General features: G+C 44.0%; 1 protein-coding gene across 2 annotated transcripts in view; it reads right to left on the bottom strand.

The window, feature by feature from the left end:
• Positions 1 to 19292, bottom strand: part of TMEM50B (transmembrane protein 50B) — a 30466-nt gene extending 11174 nt beyond the window's left edge. Inside the window, exons 1-5 of one of the 2 annotated variants that reach the window (XM_007964570.3) lie at positions 19131 to 19292; positions 9456 to 9595; positions 7696 to 7808; positions 6036 to 6103; positions 776 to 868 (exon numbers count right to left, since the gene is read on the bottom strand). In XM_007964570.3, coding sequence (XP_007962761.1) covers positions 776 to 868; positions 6036 to 6103; positions 7696 to 7808; positions 9456 to 9554 — 373 coding nt within the window. In that variant the 5' untranslated portion in view covers positions 9555 to 9595; positions 19131 to 19292. The remainder of the gene's footprint in view (positions 1 to 775; positions 869 to 6035; positions 6104 to 7695; positions 7809 to 9455; positions 9596 to 19130) is intronic. The other variant, XM_007964572.3, reaches the window with a different exon arrangement.
• Between the last annotated feature and the right edge of the window lie 622 nt (positions 19293 to 19914).

Raw genomic sequence — 19914 nt, 5'->3', positions numbered from 1 at the left:
ACCACTGCACTCCACCCTGGGCGATAGAGTGAGACTCTATCTCCAAAAAAAAAAAGTACAGGATTAGGTTGGACAGAGAAGGTGTTTATGAAAAGAAAGATTACTGATAATCCATAGATTATTAGATAAGGGGTCTATGCCCCTTATCTGAAATCCCTGGGGCAAGATATATTTTGGGATTCAGAATTCTTCAGATTTAAGAACAGTAAGGCAAAGCACATATACTGCATAGCACTGCCAGCTGGGTATGGACAAGCATCCTATAACCTAATACATCTATTTTAATTCCTACAACAAAACATTTGAATACTGACACTAAATGGGATAAAGAAAACAGTGAGTCCTGTGTCAGTTTAGGTCAGATTTTGCTGCCAAACTAGTTATAAATAACTTGATTTTCAGCATTTTGTAGATTTTAGAATTATATATAAGGGACTGTACACCTGTACTGGTTTCTCACTTGTTCTACTGCAACTCCCAGTAAATGGGCCTCTAGCATAAAATCCTGGCTATCCTAAGGTAAGGAATGAAAGCAGAAAGTCTGGAGATGGCTGAGAGGTACCGGCTTTGTCAGTGGCTTGGATTTCCTAACCACAGCTATCCTACTGCACTGTGTTCCCACTGACAAGTTTTATTAAACAACTCATGTATCTTCACACAGAGTAATATCTTCAATCTAACTGAGTAATGATACTAAATTGTACTCAAGGTAGAGTTAGCCAAATATAAAAGACATATCTGAATCTCTCCTATAAAATACAGGAAGAATACTTACTTTGGGTAACATATGCACCAAAAAGAATCCACATGGAAGCAATAAGTGACCCAAACATCAACATGAAACCAATGAAAAGCCAAACTCGAGCACCTGTGTGGAGAAGAGGCTTATGATTTTGTTCATTTTTACAGCCCTATAATGTCTTAGGAATACATAACACTAGAAGCCCTGTTAGCCTTATATGTATTATGCATATCAAAGATAGTCATATATTTATATAAATCTGCTCTAAGTTAAATGAATGATGATTAAAAAAAAAAAAAAAAAACTAAACTAAAAGAAGTTAAACCATACATGGAAAAGGAAAAAAAGTAAGTTACCTTTTTACTGACTAGAGAAATGAATGCCCTAACTAAAAAATTACGCTGCTGTATATATTATCAAAATAACTGCCCTATTAAAAGTAGCATATGCATTCTGGATAGCCATCATCACAAAGGAATAAGAGACGTCAAATGAAGAAGGACTAATATGTTCCTTTTTAATCAATGGTAAGCTTCTATAATCACACCATTACTCAATATGGTACAAATAATGGCCATTCTTTAGAGTATGTTCAGGCTTGTTTATTGCTGAGGCAGCCAATCTGTACCACATATTCATGAAAACTTCAAAATCAGAAGCATCTCTTCAACCCTGTATTGAACAAAATTCTAGATGTCAATAATGTAATCATCTGGACACCCGAGTAGATTCAACACATTTTTAGGAAAGCAGGTTAACACTTGCACCAGACCCTGTTCACAGGTATACTGACAGCCCCATCACCTCTGCAAGGGGAACAAAGCTCCACTGAAGTAAAAATAAAATCCTAGCCAACTTCCATAACAGAAAACTAAATTTGCCTCAGTTGCAAATATTTTGTTACCACTGAATAGATTCATTTTAGACACTAGATAAGGAGGAAACACTGATCAAAGTTCATGATGGTTAGAACAGCTGATATTTGAGAGAAACAGATCTCTATATTATCTAAATTTTATTACAATACTAAGTAGATCTCCAGAAATAAAAACAGTAATGTTTAATGCTTTGGAGAAATACAATCTCTAAATTATATTCAATCATAGCTTTTATCTAATGTGAATAAAAGGAACTATTAAAAATCCTTAAAGACCGGGCACAGTAGCTCACACCTGTAATCCTAGAAATTTGGGAAGCCAAGGTGGGTGGATTGCCTGAGCTCAGGAGTTCGAGACCAGCCTTGGCAACATGGTAAAACCCCATTTCTACTAAAAGAACAAAAAATCAATTGGGCGTGGTGGCAGGTGCCTGTAGTCCCAGCCATTCAAGAAGCTGAGGCAAGAGAATTGCTTGAACCTGAGAGGCAGAGGTTGCAGTGAGCCGAGATCATGCCACTGCACTCTGGCCTGCATAACAAAGCAAAACTCTGTTTCCCCCCGCCAAAAAAAAAAAAAAAAAAAAAAAAAATCCTTACAATTATTTTCCATCATGTCCTTTATTTATAGCTATATACATTAAACTTTCTAATAGAATTAAACAAGAAAAAAGTTTCTCTTGAAAAATAAGTATGTCTGAGGGCATATTAACAAAAAGAGAAAAAAAAAGAAAAAGAAGTATGCTTTTGTTTAGCAAAAAAATAAAACTATAATATTTTCTCATTTGCTCTGGCTACAAGGAAGCTCTGAGCTAAGGTTAATGACAATTAAAAGCACCCATCTTGTCCCAGGTTCTAAGTACAACGATCATTTTTCTACCTAGTTCCGGTTCCTTTTTATGGTTTTATTATTTACCTGTTTCATTTATAGTATATTTATTATTTTGATACTTTCCTATTAATTCCTCTGGGAACTAAATAGAGATGGTTTACAAATAAACCACTTAAGGAGTACAAAAGCTAAAGAGTAGCAACACCTGGGCATGACTCTAAGACAGTTTGTCCTTAATTTCTGAAGCACTAGACAGAAATTGCACTATATGCACAATATATAAACTGCACTGTTAATTTTAACAGAATAGGGAATATCATAGAATAATCACTTAGTGAGGGTAAAAACGATGGGCCTGGGAACCAGACAGACCAAAGACAAATACAGGTTCTACTTTTAAGTTAAAAAACTTTGGATAAGTTACAATGAAACTTCCTATAAAAAACGGGTAATAGTGGCCAGCCACAGTGGCTTACACGGGTAATGCCAACTACTCTGGAGGCTGAAGGGGGAGGACTGCTTGAGCCCAGGAGTTCCAGGCTTTTCTGCGCTATGATCACACCACTGCACCCTAGCCTGGGTGACAGAGCAAGACCCTGTCTCAAAAAAAGATAATAGTAACATAATTCACAGCAATGTCCGTGGAATATTCTTTAAAGAAAAATGATGGAGTACATTATTGTATGCTCTACATACAACATCTTCACTTGCTAATATATATTATTTTTTCTTTACCTTCCCTCATTCCTGACATTACTGCTGAGGCTGACACACAGGATATGCTAAAAAGTGAGCGCAATTGCATGCGCATACACACACACACACTTTAAACTTAGGTTCATCTGTCATTTGTCATTATATCCTCTCGCGAATTCTCCATGGATTCCAGTAGAAGTGAGGTTATAAAATCTACATCAGCATTAAAGTATCAGGTAGAAGGCTGGGCATGGTGGCTCATGCCTGTAATCCCAGCACTTTGGGAGGCCAAGGCGGGTGGATCACCTGAGGTCAGGAGTTCGAGACCAGCCTGGCCAACATGGTGAAACCCAGTTTCTACTGAAAATACAAAAATTAGCTAAGCGTGGTGGCGGGCACCTGTAATCCCAGCTACTCGAGAGGCTGAGGCAGAAGAATTGCTGGAGCCTGGGAGGCGGATGATGCAGTGAGCTGAGATTACACTACTGCACTCCAGCCTGGGTGACAGAGTAAGACTCCATCTCAAAAAAAATACATACAAAATTAAAAAAATAAGACGCCAAGTAGAAAAGCAAGCTAAGCTCTTCACAGCTGCTTTATTTGGTTTAAAAGGCTATGATACTTACCATATGATCTCATTTATATGAAAGAGCAGAAAAGGCAAAGCTACCGTCATAGAAAGTAGATCAGTGGGCCGGGCGCGGTGACTCAAGCCTGTAATCCCAGCACTTTGGGAGGCCGAGACGGGCGGATCACGAGGTCAGGAGTTCGAGACCATCCTGGCTAACATGGTGAAACCCCATCTCTACTAAAAAATACAAAAAAGCTAGCCGGGCGAGGTGGCTGGTGCCTGTAGTCCCAGCTACTCGGGAGGCTGAGGCAGGAGAATGGCGTAAACCCGGGAGGCGGAGCTTGCAGTGAGCTGAGATCCGGCCACTGCACTCCAGCTCGGGCGACAGAGCAAGACTCCGTCTCAAAAAAAAAAAAAAAAAAAAAAAAAAAAAGAAAGTAGATCAGTGGTGACCAGGAGGTGAGGGGAAGGGGATTAACTATAAAAAGGGGTATGAAGGAACTTTCTGGGGTAATGGAAATGTTCTATATCATGATTGTAGTGGTAGTTACACAACTGTAACTGTACACATTTGTTCAAACTCATCAAACTGTACACTTTAAATTGGTGGATTCTGGTCAGGCGTGGCGGCTCATGCCTGTAATCCCAGCACTTTGGGAGGCTGATAACTTGAGGACAGGTGGATAGCTTGAGGCCAGGAGATCAAGACCAGCCTGAACCACATGGTAAAACCCTGTCTATACAAAAAATAAATAAATTAGCTGGGCGTGAAGGCATGTCCCTATAATCACAACTACTTGAGAAACTGAGGTGGGAGGATCACTTGAGTCCCAGGCTGTGGAGGCTGCAGTGAGCCAAGATTGTGCCACTGCACTCCAGCCTAGGAGACAGAGAGACTCTATCTCAAAAAAATTTCATAAAATAATAAATAGTGAATTGTATTATACTTAAATTATATTGAGTTAAGCTGACAAAAAGAAAAAAATATACATGTGGTACCAAACCAGACAAAGTGACCAAATGGTTCTAGATGGGAAACAAGTACAGCATGGTGGCTAAAAGCATGGGCTCTGGAGTGTTCAATCACTGTCAGTGTTCAATCCTGGCTCCACCACTTACTTGCTCTGTGACTTTGGACACATTATTTAAGCCCACTGTACCTTAATTTCTTCATATTATAATGTAAATTTTTTTGTTTGTTTGTTTTTGAGACAGAGTTTCGCTCTTGTTACCCAGGCTGGAGTGCAATGAGGTGATCTTGGCTCACTGCAACCTCCGCCTCCCGGGTACAAGCGATTCTCTTGCCTCAGTCTCCCAAGTAGCTGGGACTACAGAAGTGAGTCAATACACCTGGCTAATTTTGTATTTTTTTTAAGTAGAGACGGGGTTTCTCCATGTTGGCGAAGCTGGTCTTAAACTCCTGACCTTAGGTGATCCACCCGTCTCAGCCTCCCAAAGTGCTGGAATTACAGGTGTGAGTTACCACACCCGGCCGTAAATTTTTAAAAAACACAATTGGGCCAGGCTCAGTGGCTCACTCCTGTAATCCTAGCACTTTGGGAGGCCAAGGTGGGCAGATCACCTGAGGTCAGAAGTTCAAGACCAGCCTGATCAACATGTAGAAACCCCATCTCTACTAAAACTACAAAACTAGGCAGGCATGGTGGCGCATGCCTGTAATCCCAGTTACTCTGGAGGCTGAGGCAGGAGAATCGCTTGAACCCAGGAGGTGGAGGTTGTGGTGAGCCAAAAATGCACCACTGCACTCCAGCCTGGGCAAGAAAAGCGAAATTCCGTCTGAAAAAAAAAAAAGGATGATAATTCAAATGAATTCAAACTACAAAAACTAATTTATGTGTAGACAAATAGCATCTTTCTTCTGAACAATTTTGTTGCAGTCTGTGGGTGGCTACTCAGGTGATCAGAAGTGAATGTAAAGACAGTGTAGTCCTAGGTTCGATCCTCTAATGTGTTCATTATTTTCCTTTAATAATCACAGTCAGCCATCTTGTAAGTAGCATTATTGGTCAACAACTGGGATAAGAATAAATCCATCATTAGCACTGGAGTCCAAGATCCATCTGAATAGCAACATTTTTTATCTATATCATGGGCAGTGTAACATGACAAAAATAATAACTTCTAGCAATAACTTACTTTCTTAAGGATTTGAATAACACTAAAACTTGTTTTTAAAGCAAATAAAAAATATTCCATATAATCATCACCAGTCCTGAATAAAGACTCACAAGAGAGGCTTTTTTTCTGGTGACAAATTTCTATTTTGTTAACACACATTAACAGCTCAAAGTATCTTTACCTGTTCTTCCTAAACAGCCGCTTTCATAGCTATCACCTCTCACCTGAGCATTGGATACAGCATTTATCCTAGAACAGTACAAAATCATCAAATGAATTTCAGTATTTGCTGTTAAAATACTCAAATATTTAAAACAGATTATTTCATAACTAAAATCAATATACGAATAATTTAACATCTTTTAACCTAATAAAAATGCTAGTGGATAGAAATGTTACATTAGTCTTATTTTTCATAAAGTACACCCAGAAAACACACTTATTTTAAGAGATTTCTATCACTTGTCTGCAGAGATTATACAAGAGGGGCCAGTTTTCTGGTTTCTTTGTCTATTTCACATTTATACATGAATGACTCACTGCTATCCCATTTCAAGGTTCTCATTATTATCAAGAGTTAAACAGTTTCTCCTTGTGTTAAAAGTCAAGTGATTTTCTATGATCCATTCCTTAAGCTCAGAGAAAATGTAGTTTATGTAATATGCCCACTTTATTCAGCTTCCCCTTTCATTTTTGTTAGAGCAAGGTACATAAATTAGTAGCAGGAATTTCCTTTTTTTAGCAGTCACAATGGATATAAGTAGTTCCATTTCCCATAATATAACCTTTTAAAACTCCTGGCCAGGTGTAGTGGCTTACACCTGTAATTCCAGCACTTTGAGAGGCCAAGGCAGGTGAATCACAAGGTCAGGAGTTCAACATCAGCCTGGCCAACACAGTGAAACCACCGTCTCTACTAAAAATGCAAAATATTAGCTGGGCGTAGTAGCAGGCACCTGTAATCCCAGCTACTTGGGAGGCTGAGGCAGGAGAAGCACTTGAACCCAGGAGGCAGAGGTTGCAGTGAACTGAGATCGCGCCACTGCGGTCCAGCCCAAACAACAGAGTAAGACTCTGTCTCAAAAAATAATAATAATAATAAAACCTCCTGACAGTATAAGGAAATGATGTAATCTTAATGTTTAATATTTTTTAATTGTTAAAAGACATCCATAAAAAGCTTCCAAGTTTTATGAAATGAGGTAACATAAACTTAAAAATAATTTAAAATAAAAGCTACAAACAAATCTCTTTGAGGTCAATCTTGCCTTTTCCTCAAACACTGGCAAACACAGTCAAATAGCACATTAAAAAAAATAATAATAATACTGCAAGGTAAAAGTTGAGTGTACTCCAACACCTATGGACGATTCACTACTAAAAAATACAGAAATGTAACGTGTTTCAGAGGCCATGAGTTTTAAGATACACCATTAATTTTAATACTGACAAGAAATAAAAATGTTATCAATTATAATTCTAATTATACTAAATATACTAATTATATACTGACTACAAGATGCATCCTGATATTCAGAGGTATTAAAATGTGAAAAAGTAGATCTTGGAACTGACAAAATGTGTAACTGACCAGATTAAAAAATATGAGGAAAAAAAAAATCACAAGATAATCGTTATAGGTGCTAAAAAGATATATGCCCAAATCCAACACTCATTCTTGGTTTAAAAAAAAAATCCTAATAAAATGGGAATTATGTATGCATCATGTTAAAAAATAATCTATCAAATAAATCAAAAAGTTATTCAAGAAAGCACTGCACATTATCAGGAAAGTATTTTTAGAAAAATCATATTGAATACAGAATTATCATCATACTTACATGAAGAAAGCCAAGGTGGAAAATACACCACATGTGTGAAAGGCATGGTTCAACTGTTCTGGCTTAGGATACACCACAGCTGCATCAATCATTATCCACCAGCCTGTAAAAAACTTAAAACACAGCCCAAGTCACTGAAACACTGAAACTCTTGCTAGCACAATACCTGCTTTTTAACATTCCTTTTGTCCTACAGATCATATAAATGGGCTGGGTGCAAAGGCTCACGCCTGTAATCCCAGCACTTTGGGAGGCCGAGTCAGGTGGATCACTTGAGGTCAGGAGTTCGAGACCAGCCTGGCCATCATGGTGAAACCTCACCTCTACTAAAAATATAAGGCTGGGCGTCGTGGCTCACGTCTGTAATCCCAGCACTTTGGGAGGCCAACACGGGCAAATTACCTGAGGTCAGGAATTTGAGACCAGTCTGGTCAACATGGTGAAACCTCGTCTCTACTAAAAGTACAAAAATTAACTAGGCATGGTGGCAGGCACACATAATCCTGCCTACTCAGGAGGCTGAGGCAGGAGAATCGCTTGAACCCAGGAGGTGGAGGCTACAATGAGCTGAGATCACGCCACTGCACTCCAGCTTGGATGACGGAATGAAACTGTCTCGAAAAAATTCAAATACAAATACAAAAATTAGCTGGGCATGGTGGCATGTGCTTCTAATCCTAGCTACTTCGGAGGCTGAGGCACAAGAATTGCTTGAACCTGGGAACTCGGAGGCAGAGGCTGCAGTGAGCAGACTGCTTCACAATTATCGTTAGTTCTTGCTCTGCTTTATTTCATTCTATTGGACTTAAGTGTAGAACTGTACATTCAAAGAGATGAATTTTTAAAATGTAAACAAATAAAGAAATTTGCTTCCAAAAAATGCAGTGGGAGCCAGAAATGGTAGTGTAGAAAACCTGTAGTCCCAGCTACTTGGGAGACTGAGGCAGGAAGATTGCTTGAGATCATGAATCTGAAGTCGTAGCACACTACAATCATACCTGTGAATAGCCACTGTACTCCAGTGGCTGTACAACATAGCAAGACCTTTTCTCTTTAAAAAAAAAAAAAAAAAAAGTGCGGCCAGGGAGTGGTTGATGGAATTATACAGCAAGACAGGTCCTGATTTTGGGGTGGTGGTGTTTTTTTTTTAAGCTGGATGATAGATACATGGGATAAAGGAGGAGACAGAACCTTTATAACATTCTCTCTACTTTTGTTTTATGCTTAAATGATGGAAAGAAAATTAAACAATAGTTTCCTTCACAAATGTCTTCCTCTGATATTCCCCTGGTGTTGCAGCTGGGGAAACAGAGATGGTATTTCTTCCCTAGAGCCGCTGTAGGGCTTCAGTTCTAATGGAGCCTAAGGTTGTCACTATTATCTGCAGAGTACTGTCACTGTTGTCTGACCTTCAATAAGTCACAACAATAATTTTGTGTTACATTAAATCCTGAGCCTTTAAGGATCTTAAAGTACTTATATACATTGTATCACTAAGTTAAAAATGCTATTGCCTATAATAATTATATTATCACTGGCACTGAAGAAAAGATATTAAGTACACGTTTACAAAGTCAAAATGAATCCAGGGCCTACCATACTCTGCTTGGCAATAGTATCTAGAACTGTGATAATTATCTATACAAAACAGCAGTGAAATAAATAGTTCTGGAAAGCCATTCTCAGTTCAAAGGAACTGGCATTGATTTCCAGGGCAAAAGGTAAGGGATAAATGTCACCAACCTGTCTTTCTCACTTACCAATATACCTGCGACAACAGACGCCACAGCATTTCTTCTCTCGCCCCAGTCAATACACTCACATTCTGGCCAACGAAAATTGTCTAGGAAGCCTGCCATTTTTACTTCTTAAGCGTAAATGTTTCATTAAATGCTGTATCCTACAAACAGAAAGACAAAAACTAATCAACCCAAGACAATGTTTTCTAAAAGTAAAATATCTTACTCCTTTACTTTACTTTAGGTCCTATTCTACTATAGTTAAGAAAAATTCAATACTTCAACAAATACCTAATTGAGATGTATACAGGACTACGCTAGGACACAAGGGGGAGATTGCTATTTGATAAATGAGCACTATGGTTTTAAAACATGTCTAGGAGCTAGGTGACGTGGCTCACGCCTGTTATTCCAGCACTTTGGGACGCCGAAGTGGGCAGATCACTTGAAGCCAGGAGTTTGAGACCAGCCTGGCCAATATTATGAAACCCTGTCTCTACTAAATATACGAAAAATTAACTGGGCCTGGTGGCACATGCCTGTAATTACAGCTACTTGGGAGGCTGAGGCACAAGAATTGCTTGAACCTGGAAGGAGAGATTGCAGTGCAAGATCATGCCACTGCACTCCAGCCTGGGCAACAGAGCAAGACTCTGTCACAAAAATAAATAAATAAATGAAATAAATTAAACATGTTCAAAATATTTGACACTTCTTCCATTGAGAGGTGGATTTATGTCCTACCTTTGAATTTGGGTCAACAATAAAGACTAGTTGACCAGTAGAGTAGAGGAAGTGATGCTAAGTAACTTCTGCCATGCAACTTCCAAGATCAGGTCACAGAAGGCAACGGACCATCTGCCTGGTTCTCTAGAACACTAATGCTCGGGCTACCATGCTGTAAGGAGACCATTTATAGGTGTTCTGACCCACAGTTCCAGTTGAGGTCCCAGCTAATAGCTAGTACTAACTGCCAGACATGTGAGTAAAGACACGTCTCTACTAAAAATACAAAATTAGCCATGAGTGGTGGCGCATGCCTGTAATCCCAGTTACTTGGGAGGCTGAGGCAGGAGAATCACTTGGACCCAGGAGGCGGAGGTTGCAGTGAGCTGAGATCTCGCCACTGCACTCCACCCTGGGTGATAGAGCGAGACTCTGTCTCCAAAAAAAGAAAAGAAGTTAGAAGACCAGTAAAAAAGATTCACATATAAATAACACAGGTATTTCAGAAACTACACATGAAACAGAAGAGAAAAAAGAATCGGCCGGGCGCGGTGGCTCAAGCCTGTAATCCCAGCACTTTGGGAGGCCGAGACGGGCGGATCGCGAGGTCAGGAGATCGAGACCATCCTGGCTAACACGGTGAAACCCCGTCTCTACTGAAAAATATGAAAAACTAGCCGGGCGAGGTGGCGGGCGCCTGTAGTCCCAGCTACTCGGGAGGCTGAGGCAGGAGAATGGCGTGAACCCAGGAGACGGAGCTTGCAGTGAGCTGAGATCTGGCCACTGCACTCCAGCCTGGGCGACAGAGCGAGACGCCGTCTCAAAAAAAAAAAAAAAAGAATCAACAAAATATTTCAAGAAAATTTCCCCAGAATAAAAGTTCTTGTATTTCCAGATTTAAAGTACCCATTGAATACTTAAGTAATGGAGTAAACTCACACTTCATTTTAAATTTCAAAACACTGAGGTCAAAGTGTAGATTCTATAAGTTTGCAGATACGAAAAAAACCAGGTCGCATACAAAGGTTTTTGGAATTCGTGTGTGTGTGTGTGTGTCTGAGAGAGAGAGAGAGCAAGAGAGAGACAGGGTCTCGCTCTGTCACCCAGGCTGGAGTGCAGTGGCATGATCACAGCTTACTGCAGCCTCTACCTGCTGGGCTCAAGTGATCCTCCCACTGCAGCCCCCAGAACAGCTGGGACTACAAGCACACACTACCACACCCAGCTAATTTTTTATAGAGATGGGATTTTGCCATATTGCCCAGGCTAGTCTTGAACTTCTGGACTTAAGCAATCCACCCACTGCAGCCTCCCAAAGTGCTGGGATTACAGGCGTGAGCCACCATGCCTGGCCCTCAGCTTGGAATTCTTAACAGTAAAACCACAAGCAAGATGACAATGGGGCAGTAAATTCAAAACTCTGTAGGACAATTATTTCCAACTAAAAGATTTTTACCAGTCAAAATATCAATCAAGTATGAGGATAGCATCAAAACATATTCAGAAGCATTTTAGAGGCCAACGCAGGCCTCTCACTTGAAGCCAGGAGTTCAGGACCAGCCCGGCCAACAAGGCGAAATCCCGTCTCTATTTAAACAACAACAACAAAATATTCAGACACGCAAGGTCTCCAAAAAATGTAACTATTCTTGTCAAGAAGCTACTGGAGTTTGAGCTTCAACAGGGAGAGTGAATTAATAAAAGAGAATATGGGATACAGGAAAGATCCTGCACAGAAGAGCTAAAGAGAATCCAGCTGTGCCCCAGAAGCAGCAGATAATCAGGCCAGACTGCAGCAGTATAACTCAGGAGATAACGTCTTGGCTGGTAGAGCAGTTTTTTGTGGGGGATTTTGTGCCTTTATAAAAAACAATCTTTTAAAAAATCCAGTGGAATATAGCAGCTTTTGAAGCTGAGGACTGAATGCTCCAAGAACTTGGCCCAGAGCCTATCTGTACTCACTGGGGCTTGGCTTGATCCTGAACATATGCTGATGCAGTTCCTGCTCTCCTGCAAGGCGTGCAGCCTTCTTCAGCAGACTACACTCACTTCCCCCAGAGAGAGGTTCTGCTTTCACCTACTCTGGTAACTACAGGTAGGCCATGGTGAGCTAAGAAGCAGAAAATGCAGAGGAACCCACTCCTTCTGACCTTATTTTTGTTGTCTTTCCATTACGTGGTCCACTAGAACCTTCCAGATACCCTGACTGAGGTGACCCCCCTTTCCTAGGACTCATAACACAGCACATAAACTTCCTCAGAAAGGCCCCCTGTAAACAGGCAAGGGATCTGAAGTCATTCTGTTCAGCTCATCTTTTCTTGAAAACCTTCATCTAAGTGGCTGTCCTTTCCTTAGTCAAGTTTGACCTTATAATTATAAAATGAGGCCAGGCATGGTGGCTCATGCCTGTCATCCCAACACTTTGGGAGGCTGAGGCAGGTGGATCACGAGGTCAGGAGTTCGAGACCACCCTGGCCAACGTAGTGAAACCCCATCTCTACTAAAAATACAAAAATTAGCCGGGCATGGTGGCACACACCTGAAACCTTGGCTACTCAGGAGACTGAGGCAGGAGAATTGCTTGAACCTGGAAGGTGGAGGTTGCAGTGAGCCAAGATGGCACCACTGCACTCCAGCTGGGCAACTGAGCAAAACTCGGTCTCAAAAAAAAGCTCAGGCTGGGCGTGACGGCTCACACCTGTAATCCCAGCACTTTAGGAGGCCGAGACGGGCGGATCACGAGGTCAGGAGATCGAGACCATCCTGGCTAACACAGTGAAACTCCGTCTCTACTAAAAATACAAAAAAGTAGCCGGGCGAGGTGGCGGGTGCCTGTAGTCCCAGCTACTCGGGAGGTTGTGGCAGGAGAATGGTGTGAACCCAGGAGGCGGAGCTTGCAGTGAGCCAAGATTGCGCCCCTGTACTCCAGCCTGGGTGACAGAGTGCGATTCCATCTCAAAAAAAAAAAAAAAAAAAAAAAAAGAAAGCTCCAGCATTTTCTAATAAGTATGTCTGGACTTCATCTACGCTCTCAGGGACAGAACTTTGTTATTACAGTTTATTTAATGAACAACCCACTATTAATAAAGATGCAGACAGTTTATAGCCCTCTGAGGTTTAACTGCAGAAATTAATGAGGTGTTATGATTTTATAGCCTGGTAAGAAAATCAATCCCAAAGATATTATGATTTTGTTGCCCTGTGGAACATTAACCAATTAAACTAACTTAGTCATACTATTGAGACTTTTCTTTCCCTACAAACTGCATAAATACCGATTCCTTATATCCTTTTAAAACCAGCTCTTTGGCTGGGCACGGTGGCTCACACCTGTAATCCCAGCACTTTGGGAGGCCAAGGTGGGCAGATCACCTAAGGTCAGGAGTTTGAGACCAGCCTGGCCAGCATGGCCAAAGCCCATCTCTACTTAAAATACAAAAATTAGCCAGGCATGGTGGCGGGCGCCTGTAATCCTAGCTACTCAGAAGCCTGAGGCAGAACTGCTTGAGCCCGGGAGGAGAAGGTTGCAGTGAGCTGAGATCATGCCACTGCACCCCAGCCTGGGCGACAGAGCCAGACTCCAACTCAAAACAAAACAAAAAAACACAGCTCTCAAAACAAACAAAAAAAAAACTCTCAATAATAGTAAAACAAAACTGAAACACACTGCTTAACTATCTGCATGAGAATTGTGTTTCTAACACTATTCATTCAAAACAAAGGTGGCTCACACCGGTAATCCCAGCACTTTGTGAGGCCGAGGCAGATGGACCACCTGAGGTCAGGAATTCAAGACCAGCCTGGCCAACCTGGAGAAACTCAGTTCCTACTAAAAATAAAAAAAACTAGCCGGGTGTGGTGGTGGTCACCTGTAATCCCAGCTACTCCAGCGGCTGAGGCAGGAGAATCCCTTGAACCCAAAAGGCGAAGGCAGCAGTGAGCTAAGACTGCGCCAGTGCACTCCAGCCTGGGTAACAGAGCAAGACTCTGTCTCAAACAAAAACAAACAAACAAACAAACAAAAAAAACACTAAATACACTGTTTAGGATACAGGAGTGTGTCTGTAAATTTATGTATATATTTGTAAATATTTATGCACATATGTATAAATGTATATGTACATGAATTTATGTATACATGCATAAAGCTTATTTTAAAAAGCAAGAGAAAGATAAACACAAAAATCAGGACAGAGGCTACCTCTGGAAGAAAAAAATGCAAACATTTTGTTCCCCCACTGCCGCCATCCCCAAGACAGAGTCTTGCTCTGTCACCCAGGATGGAGCGCAGTGGCGTGATCTGGGCTCACCGCAACCTCCACCTCCCAGGTTCAAGCAATTCTCCTGCCTCAGCCCCCTGAGTAGCTGAGATTACAGGTGCCCACCACCACGACTGGCTAATTTTTATATTTTTGGTAGAGACAGGATTTCACATGTTGGCCAGGTGGGTCTCCAACACCTAGCCTTCAGTGATCTGCCTGTCTCAACCTCCCAAGATGCTGGGACTACAGGTGTGAACCACTGTGCCTGGCCCAACATTTTGTTTCTTAATTTGGTAGTGGATACATAATGATCACTGCAATAGTATTCTTTAAATTTTACATGTTTTATATATTTTTTGTACCTGAGATAAAATTTGCAATAAAAGAAATTACTTTTTTGTGTGTGTGTGTGAGATGGAGTCTCGCTCTGTCGCCCAGGCTGGAATGCAGTGGCACCATCTCGGCTCACTGTAACCTCCACCTCCTGGTTTCAAGCAGTTCTCTGCCTCCACCTCCCGAGTAGCTGGGATTACAGGCGCCCACCACCACAACTGGCTACTTTTTTGTATTTTTAGTAGAGACGGGGTTTCACCATCTTGGCCAGGCTGGTCTTGAACTCCTGACCGCGCCCAGGAATAAATTACTTTTAAAAAGAACAAGCAGCCAGGCGCGGTGGTTCACGCCTGTAATCCCAGCACTTTGGGAGGCCGAGATGGGCAGATCACGAGGTCAGGAGATGGAGACCATCCTCGCTAACACGGTAAAACCACATCTCTACTAAAAATACAAATAAATTAGCTGGGCATGGTAGCGGGCACCTGTAGTCCCAGCTACTCAGGAGGCTGGGGCAGGAGAACGGCGTCAACCTGGGAGGCGGAGCTTGCAGTGAGCCGAGATCGCACCACTGGACTCCAGTCTAGGCGACAGAGCGAGACTCCGTCTCAAAAAAAAAATAAAAAAATAAAAATAAAAAATACATATATATATATATATATATATATATATGGAGCCAAGGTGGTTGGATCACCTGCTGAGGTCAGGAGTTCAAGACCAGCCTGACCAACATGGAGAAACCCCGTCTCTGCTAAAAATACAAAATTAGCCGGGGTGGTGGCGCATGTCTGTAATCCCAGCTACTCGGGAGGTTGAGGCAGGAGAACTGCTTGAACCTGGGAGACGGAGGTTGTGGTGAGCCAAGATTGCACCATTGCACTCCAGCCTGGGCAACAAGAGCAAAACTCCGTCTCTAAATAAATAAAATATATGGAATATTAGAAATGCATTTAATTCCAATAGATTTAGCTACTGCTTTTAAATTATAAAATCTTTAAGTTATAATGTCAGGCGTGGTGGCTCATGCCTATAATCCCACCACTTTGGGAGGCTGAGGCAGGTGGATCACGAGGTCAGGAGATCAAGACCATCCTGGCTAACATGGTGAAACCCCATCTCTACCAAAAATACAAAAAATTAGCTGGGCGTGGTGGCAGGCGCCTGTAGTCCCAGCTACTCGGGAGGCTGAGGCAGGAGAATAGCGTGAACCGGGAAGGCAGAGCTTGCAGTGAGCAGAGATCGTGCCACTGCACTCCAGCCTGGGCGACAGAGCGAGACTCCGTCTCAAAAAAAAAAAACAAACTTTAAGTTATAAAAAGATTCCTTGTGAAATAAAATTATATCAAAGTACAATCATCTATTTATATTATCTACCTGAAACTTACCCTACAATGACAAAAAGATTTTCATAAAGCAAGGCTTTTAATGGCTAAAACCCAGAAACAGCCAAAATGCCCATCAATAAGGAACCAAAAAATGTATATTAGGGTACATCCAAACAACAGTATACCCCACTACATTTTGAGAATGAGGCAGGTTGGCTGGGCAGGATGGCTCACACCTGTAATCCCAGCACTCTGAGAGGCTGAGGCAGGTGGATAGCTTGAGCTCAGGAATTGAAGACCAGCCTGGGCAACATGAGGAACCCATCTCTACAAAAATTACAAAAATCAGACGTGGTGGCACTCACCTATAGTCTCAGCTACTCGGGAGGCTGAGGTGGGAGAATCGTTTGAGCCCCAAGGCTGCAGTGAGCAGTGAGGGAACCACTGCACTCTACCCGGGGCAACACAGTTAGACCCGGTCTCCAAAGTGAGGGGTGGGGTTGCAGGGAAATGAGTTAGGTCTCTACGTGCTTAAGAAGGAAATGTGTCCTTATATTATCATCAGCTGCCGAGCAATATTATAGTATAATATCCTCCTAGGGAATGGAATTGAGGATGTAAAGAGTGAAAAGTGAAGAAACAAGGAATCCTAACTTGACATACCTCTGCGCTGAATTTTACTTGATATTCTTCTGTCATGTTTAAATGTTTTAAACAACCTGAATGTTACTTTAACCATTTAAAAAGGAAAATGGACTAGGTACGGTGGCTCACGCCTGTAATTCCAGCACTTTGGGAAGCCGAGGCAGGTAGATCACCTGAGATCAGGAGTTCAAGCCTCTACTAAAAATACAAAAATTAGCTGGGCATGGTGGGGGGCATCTGTAATCCCAGCTACTTGGGAGGCTGAGACGGGAGAAACGTTTCAACCTGGGAGGCGGAGGTTGCAGTGAGCCACGATTACGCCACTGCACTCCAGCCTGGGTAACAAGAGCGAAACTCTGCCTCAAAAAAATATATACATATAAATAAGTTAAAAATAAACTTTAGGCTGGGCACGGTGACTTACGCCTGTAATCCCAGCACTTTGGGAGGCCGAGGTGGGTGGATCATGAGGTCAGACAATCGAGACCATCCTGGCTAACACGGTGAAACCTCGTATCTACTAAAAATACAAAAAATTAGCCTGACGTGGTGGTTGGTGCCTGTAGTCCCAGCTACTTGGGAGGCTGAGGCAGAAGAATGGGGTGAACCCAGGAGGCGGAGCTTGCAGTGAGCTGAGACTGCACCACTGCACTCCAGCCTGGGCGACAGAGTGAGACTCCGTCTCAAAAAGTCAATAAACAAATAATAATAAACTTTAAAAGGCCAGGCGCGGTGCCCACGCCTGTAATCCCAGCATTTGGAGAGACCGAGGCGAGCAGATCACTTGAGGTCAGGAGTTCAAGACCAGCCTGGCCAACATGGTGAAACTCCCTCCCTTCTAAGAGTATAAAAATTAGCCGGACATGGGGGCAGGGGCCTGTGATCCCAGCTAGTCGGGAGGCTGAGACTGTAAAATCCCTTTAACCCTAGAGGCATGGGTTGCAGTGAGCAAAGATCGCGCCACTGCACTCCAGCCTAGGCGACAGCGACAGTACTTGCAGCCTGGTCAACGAGTGAGACCCTGTCTCAAAAAAAAAAAAAAAAAAAAAAAAAAAAGGAAAATGAGGATAAAATAAATTCTTTACCTTGGCCCCCAGAAGTGAATTCAGAATTCAGAAAAGACTAGCCAGAGTAAGGCCGCCATAACCCTAGTTGACAGAGAGGAGGGATTGGGGTGGCGAGTGGGAAGGCTGTGTCTCTGGAAGAAGAAATATACGTCCCCACCTCAGTCTGATTAAACCTGCTTTTCCAGCGCGATCAATATTCAAGATAACTTTTGGTTTGCCTTTCAAGAAAGAAGTCTTGCACCACTATCCTCAGTTTAAAAAAAAATGTTTAATGTTTGCTCTACGTTTGAAATGCATGCAAGTTTAAAAGACGAGAAGAGACAAAAGGATGAAAAAGTGTGACCGGCCCGACAGTTCAGAGCCTCTGGAAGTGTCAAGGGATCCACAGTGCAGGTAGGATGAAGAGTCTGAGAGGGGAGGTGGGATCCTCCGAAAAGAGAAAGTCTGGTCTTGGAGCGCGACGATGCAGATGCCACTTCCCTCCCATCCCGTCCCATCAGAGGCCTCCACTCCCTGCCCCTCCGCACCCCCTGACCCAGACACGCGCAGCGGGGAGCAGCCCAGCCCAGGCCGTCTCACTGCTTTGGTTTTGAAAGGTTACATATTTATTTTAGAATTTCAGCACCTTCTAACGTACTGTTTTAAGTATCTTTAACCAGCTTATCGGCCTAAAACCGAAACGGTCCTACCCGCGACTACCACTGCTCCAGTGACAATGCTCTGCTGCTACTTATTTAACGGGGCCCAAGGCTTACAATTCTCGAAAGAATGTTGTTCCCCTTCCCTTTCCCTTCCCGCCTCTGTACTTGACTCTGGTTAAGTATGAAATCAGAAAAGTGCAGAAAACATGGGCAGCTTCCTAGCAATGGTTCGGGGCAAACAAGACGGGTGAAGAAGGGCTGGAGCTCCCCCGGGCCCCTCGCTCCGGCCTCGGGAGGGCATCGCGGCCGCAGCAGGGCGTCCCGAAAACCGTCGCCTCCTTGCCCGCCGCCCGAGAAGGTGAAAGGCACGAGATGGAACCTCTCCAGCCCTCCCCAGGAACGCAACCTGACGGCGCGACAGAGCGGCAGGGAGGCCTCTCTGGGCTGCTTGCGGGTCGCCGCGGCGCCACGGTCACGGTCGGCCCGAAGGGAAGCGGGCAGGGGCAAGAAGGGGCGGCGGGGGTTCCGCGGGCCCGAGTCTGCAGGCCGGCGCCGAGCGCAGGGAAAACCTGGCTGGGCGGCGCCACAGCCCCCCGAAGGCCGGGTCGGGCCCGACTAGGGCGCCTCCTTACGCGCGGGCGGCGGGCGCAAACCCCCTAGGGTTGCCTGGCGCCGGAGACCCGCAGACAGGACTCACCCAGCTTCCTCAAACGCTCACGCCGACTTCAGGCGCGCGCGCAGAAAGGACACTGCTGCGCCACAGCCCGGCCGGCGTCCACCGGCTCCACCTCAGCCCCGGGAGCCGGGAGCTGGAGGCCGGCGCGAGGCTAGGGCGCCCGTGAGGCGGGGCGAAGCGCCGTGCGCACCGCAGCGACCAATCGGAGCGCAGCAAGTGGCCGGCCGGGGGCGGGGCGGGACGCGAGGGGGCGGGGAGAGGGCGTTGGCTGGGCGCAGCTGGACGCCGGGCGCTGCTCAGCGACCAATCCGCGTGCAGCAAGTGGCCGGCCGGGGGCAGGGCGAGCTCCGAGCGGTGGGGTGGGGACCGCTGCTCTGCTGGCCTCCCGGAGCCGGGGTCCAGACCCAACTACCTACGGTTCGGGACAGAGTAAGACAGGCGTCTCCTGTCCCCTGCGGGTGGGCGACCGCCGCCGGGTTCCCACTGCTGCGTTTCTGCACGCAGACTTGAAGTGCAGTACCGTGAGGTCACGTGCGGACGGAACTCGAGACTGGGGGACCAGGGTCTCCCTTCGCCTATGGCCGATCAGCCTTGTCTGCGAGCTGCCCAGAGTAGGGAAGGTGCTTCGGGAGTGTTCTCGGGAACGGAGGGTCTTTAGAGATGCCTTTTTCTAATCCCCTGAATTCAGAAATTGAGCCCCAGAAAGTTGAAGTTAGTCAACCAGGGCTACTCAGCGACTGCTGGTTACCCCAGGTGATCCTCACAATACCACTAGTCTTCTGATTTCGTTCGGCGCGTTCCCGTC

This window comes from Chlorocebus sabaeus, chromosome 2 (assembly GCF_047675955.1).
Source record: "Chlorocebus sabaeus isolate Y175 chromosome 2, mChlSab1.0.hap1, whole genome shotgun sequence".
In the NCBI taxonomy this organism is placed as follows: Eukaryota; Metazoa; Chordata; class Mammalia; order Primates; family Cercopithecidae; genus Chlorocebus; species Chlorocebus sabaeus.
The sequence above is the reverse complement of the archived record's forward strand: the minus strand, read 5'-3'. Positions and strand labels throughout refer to the sequence as shown.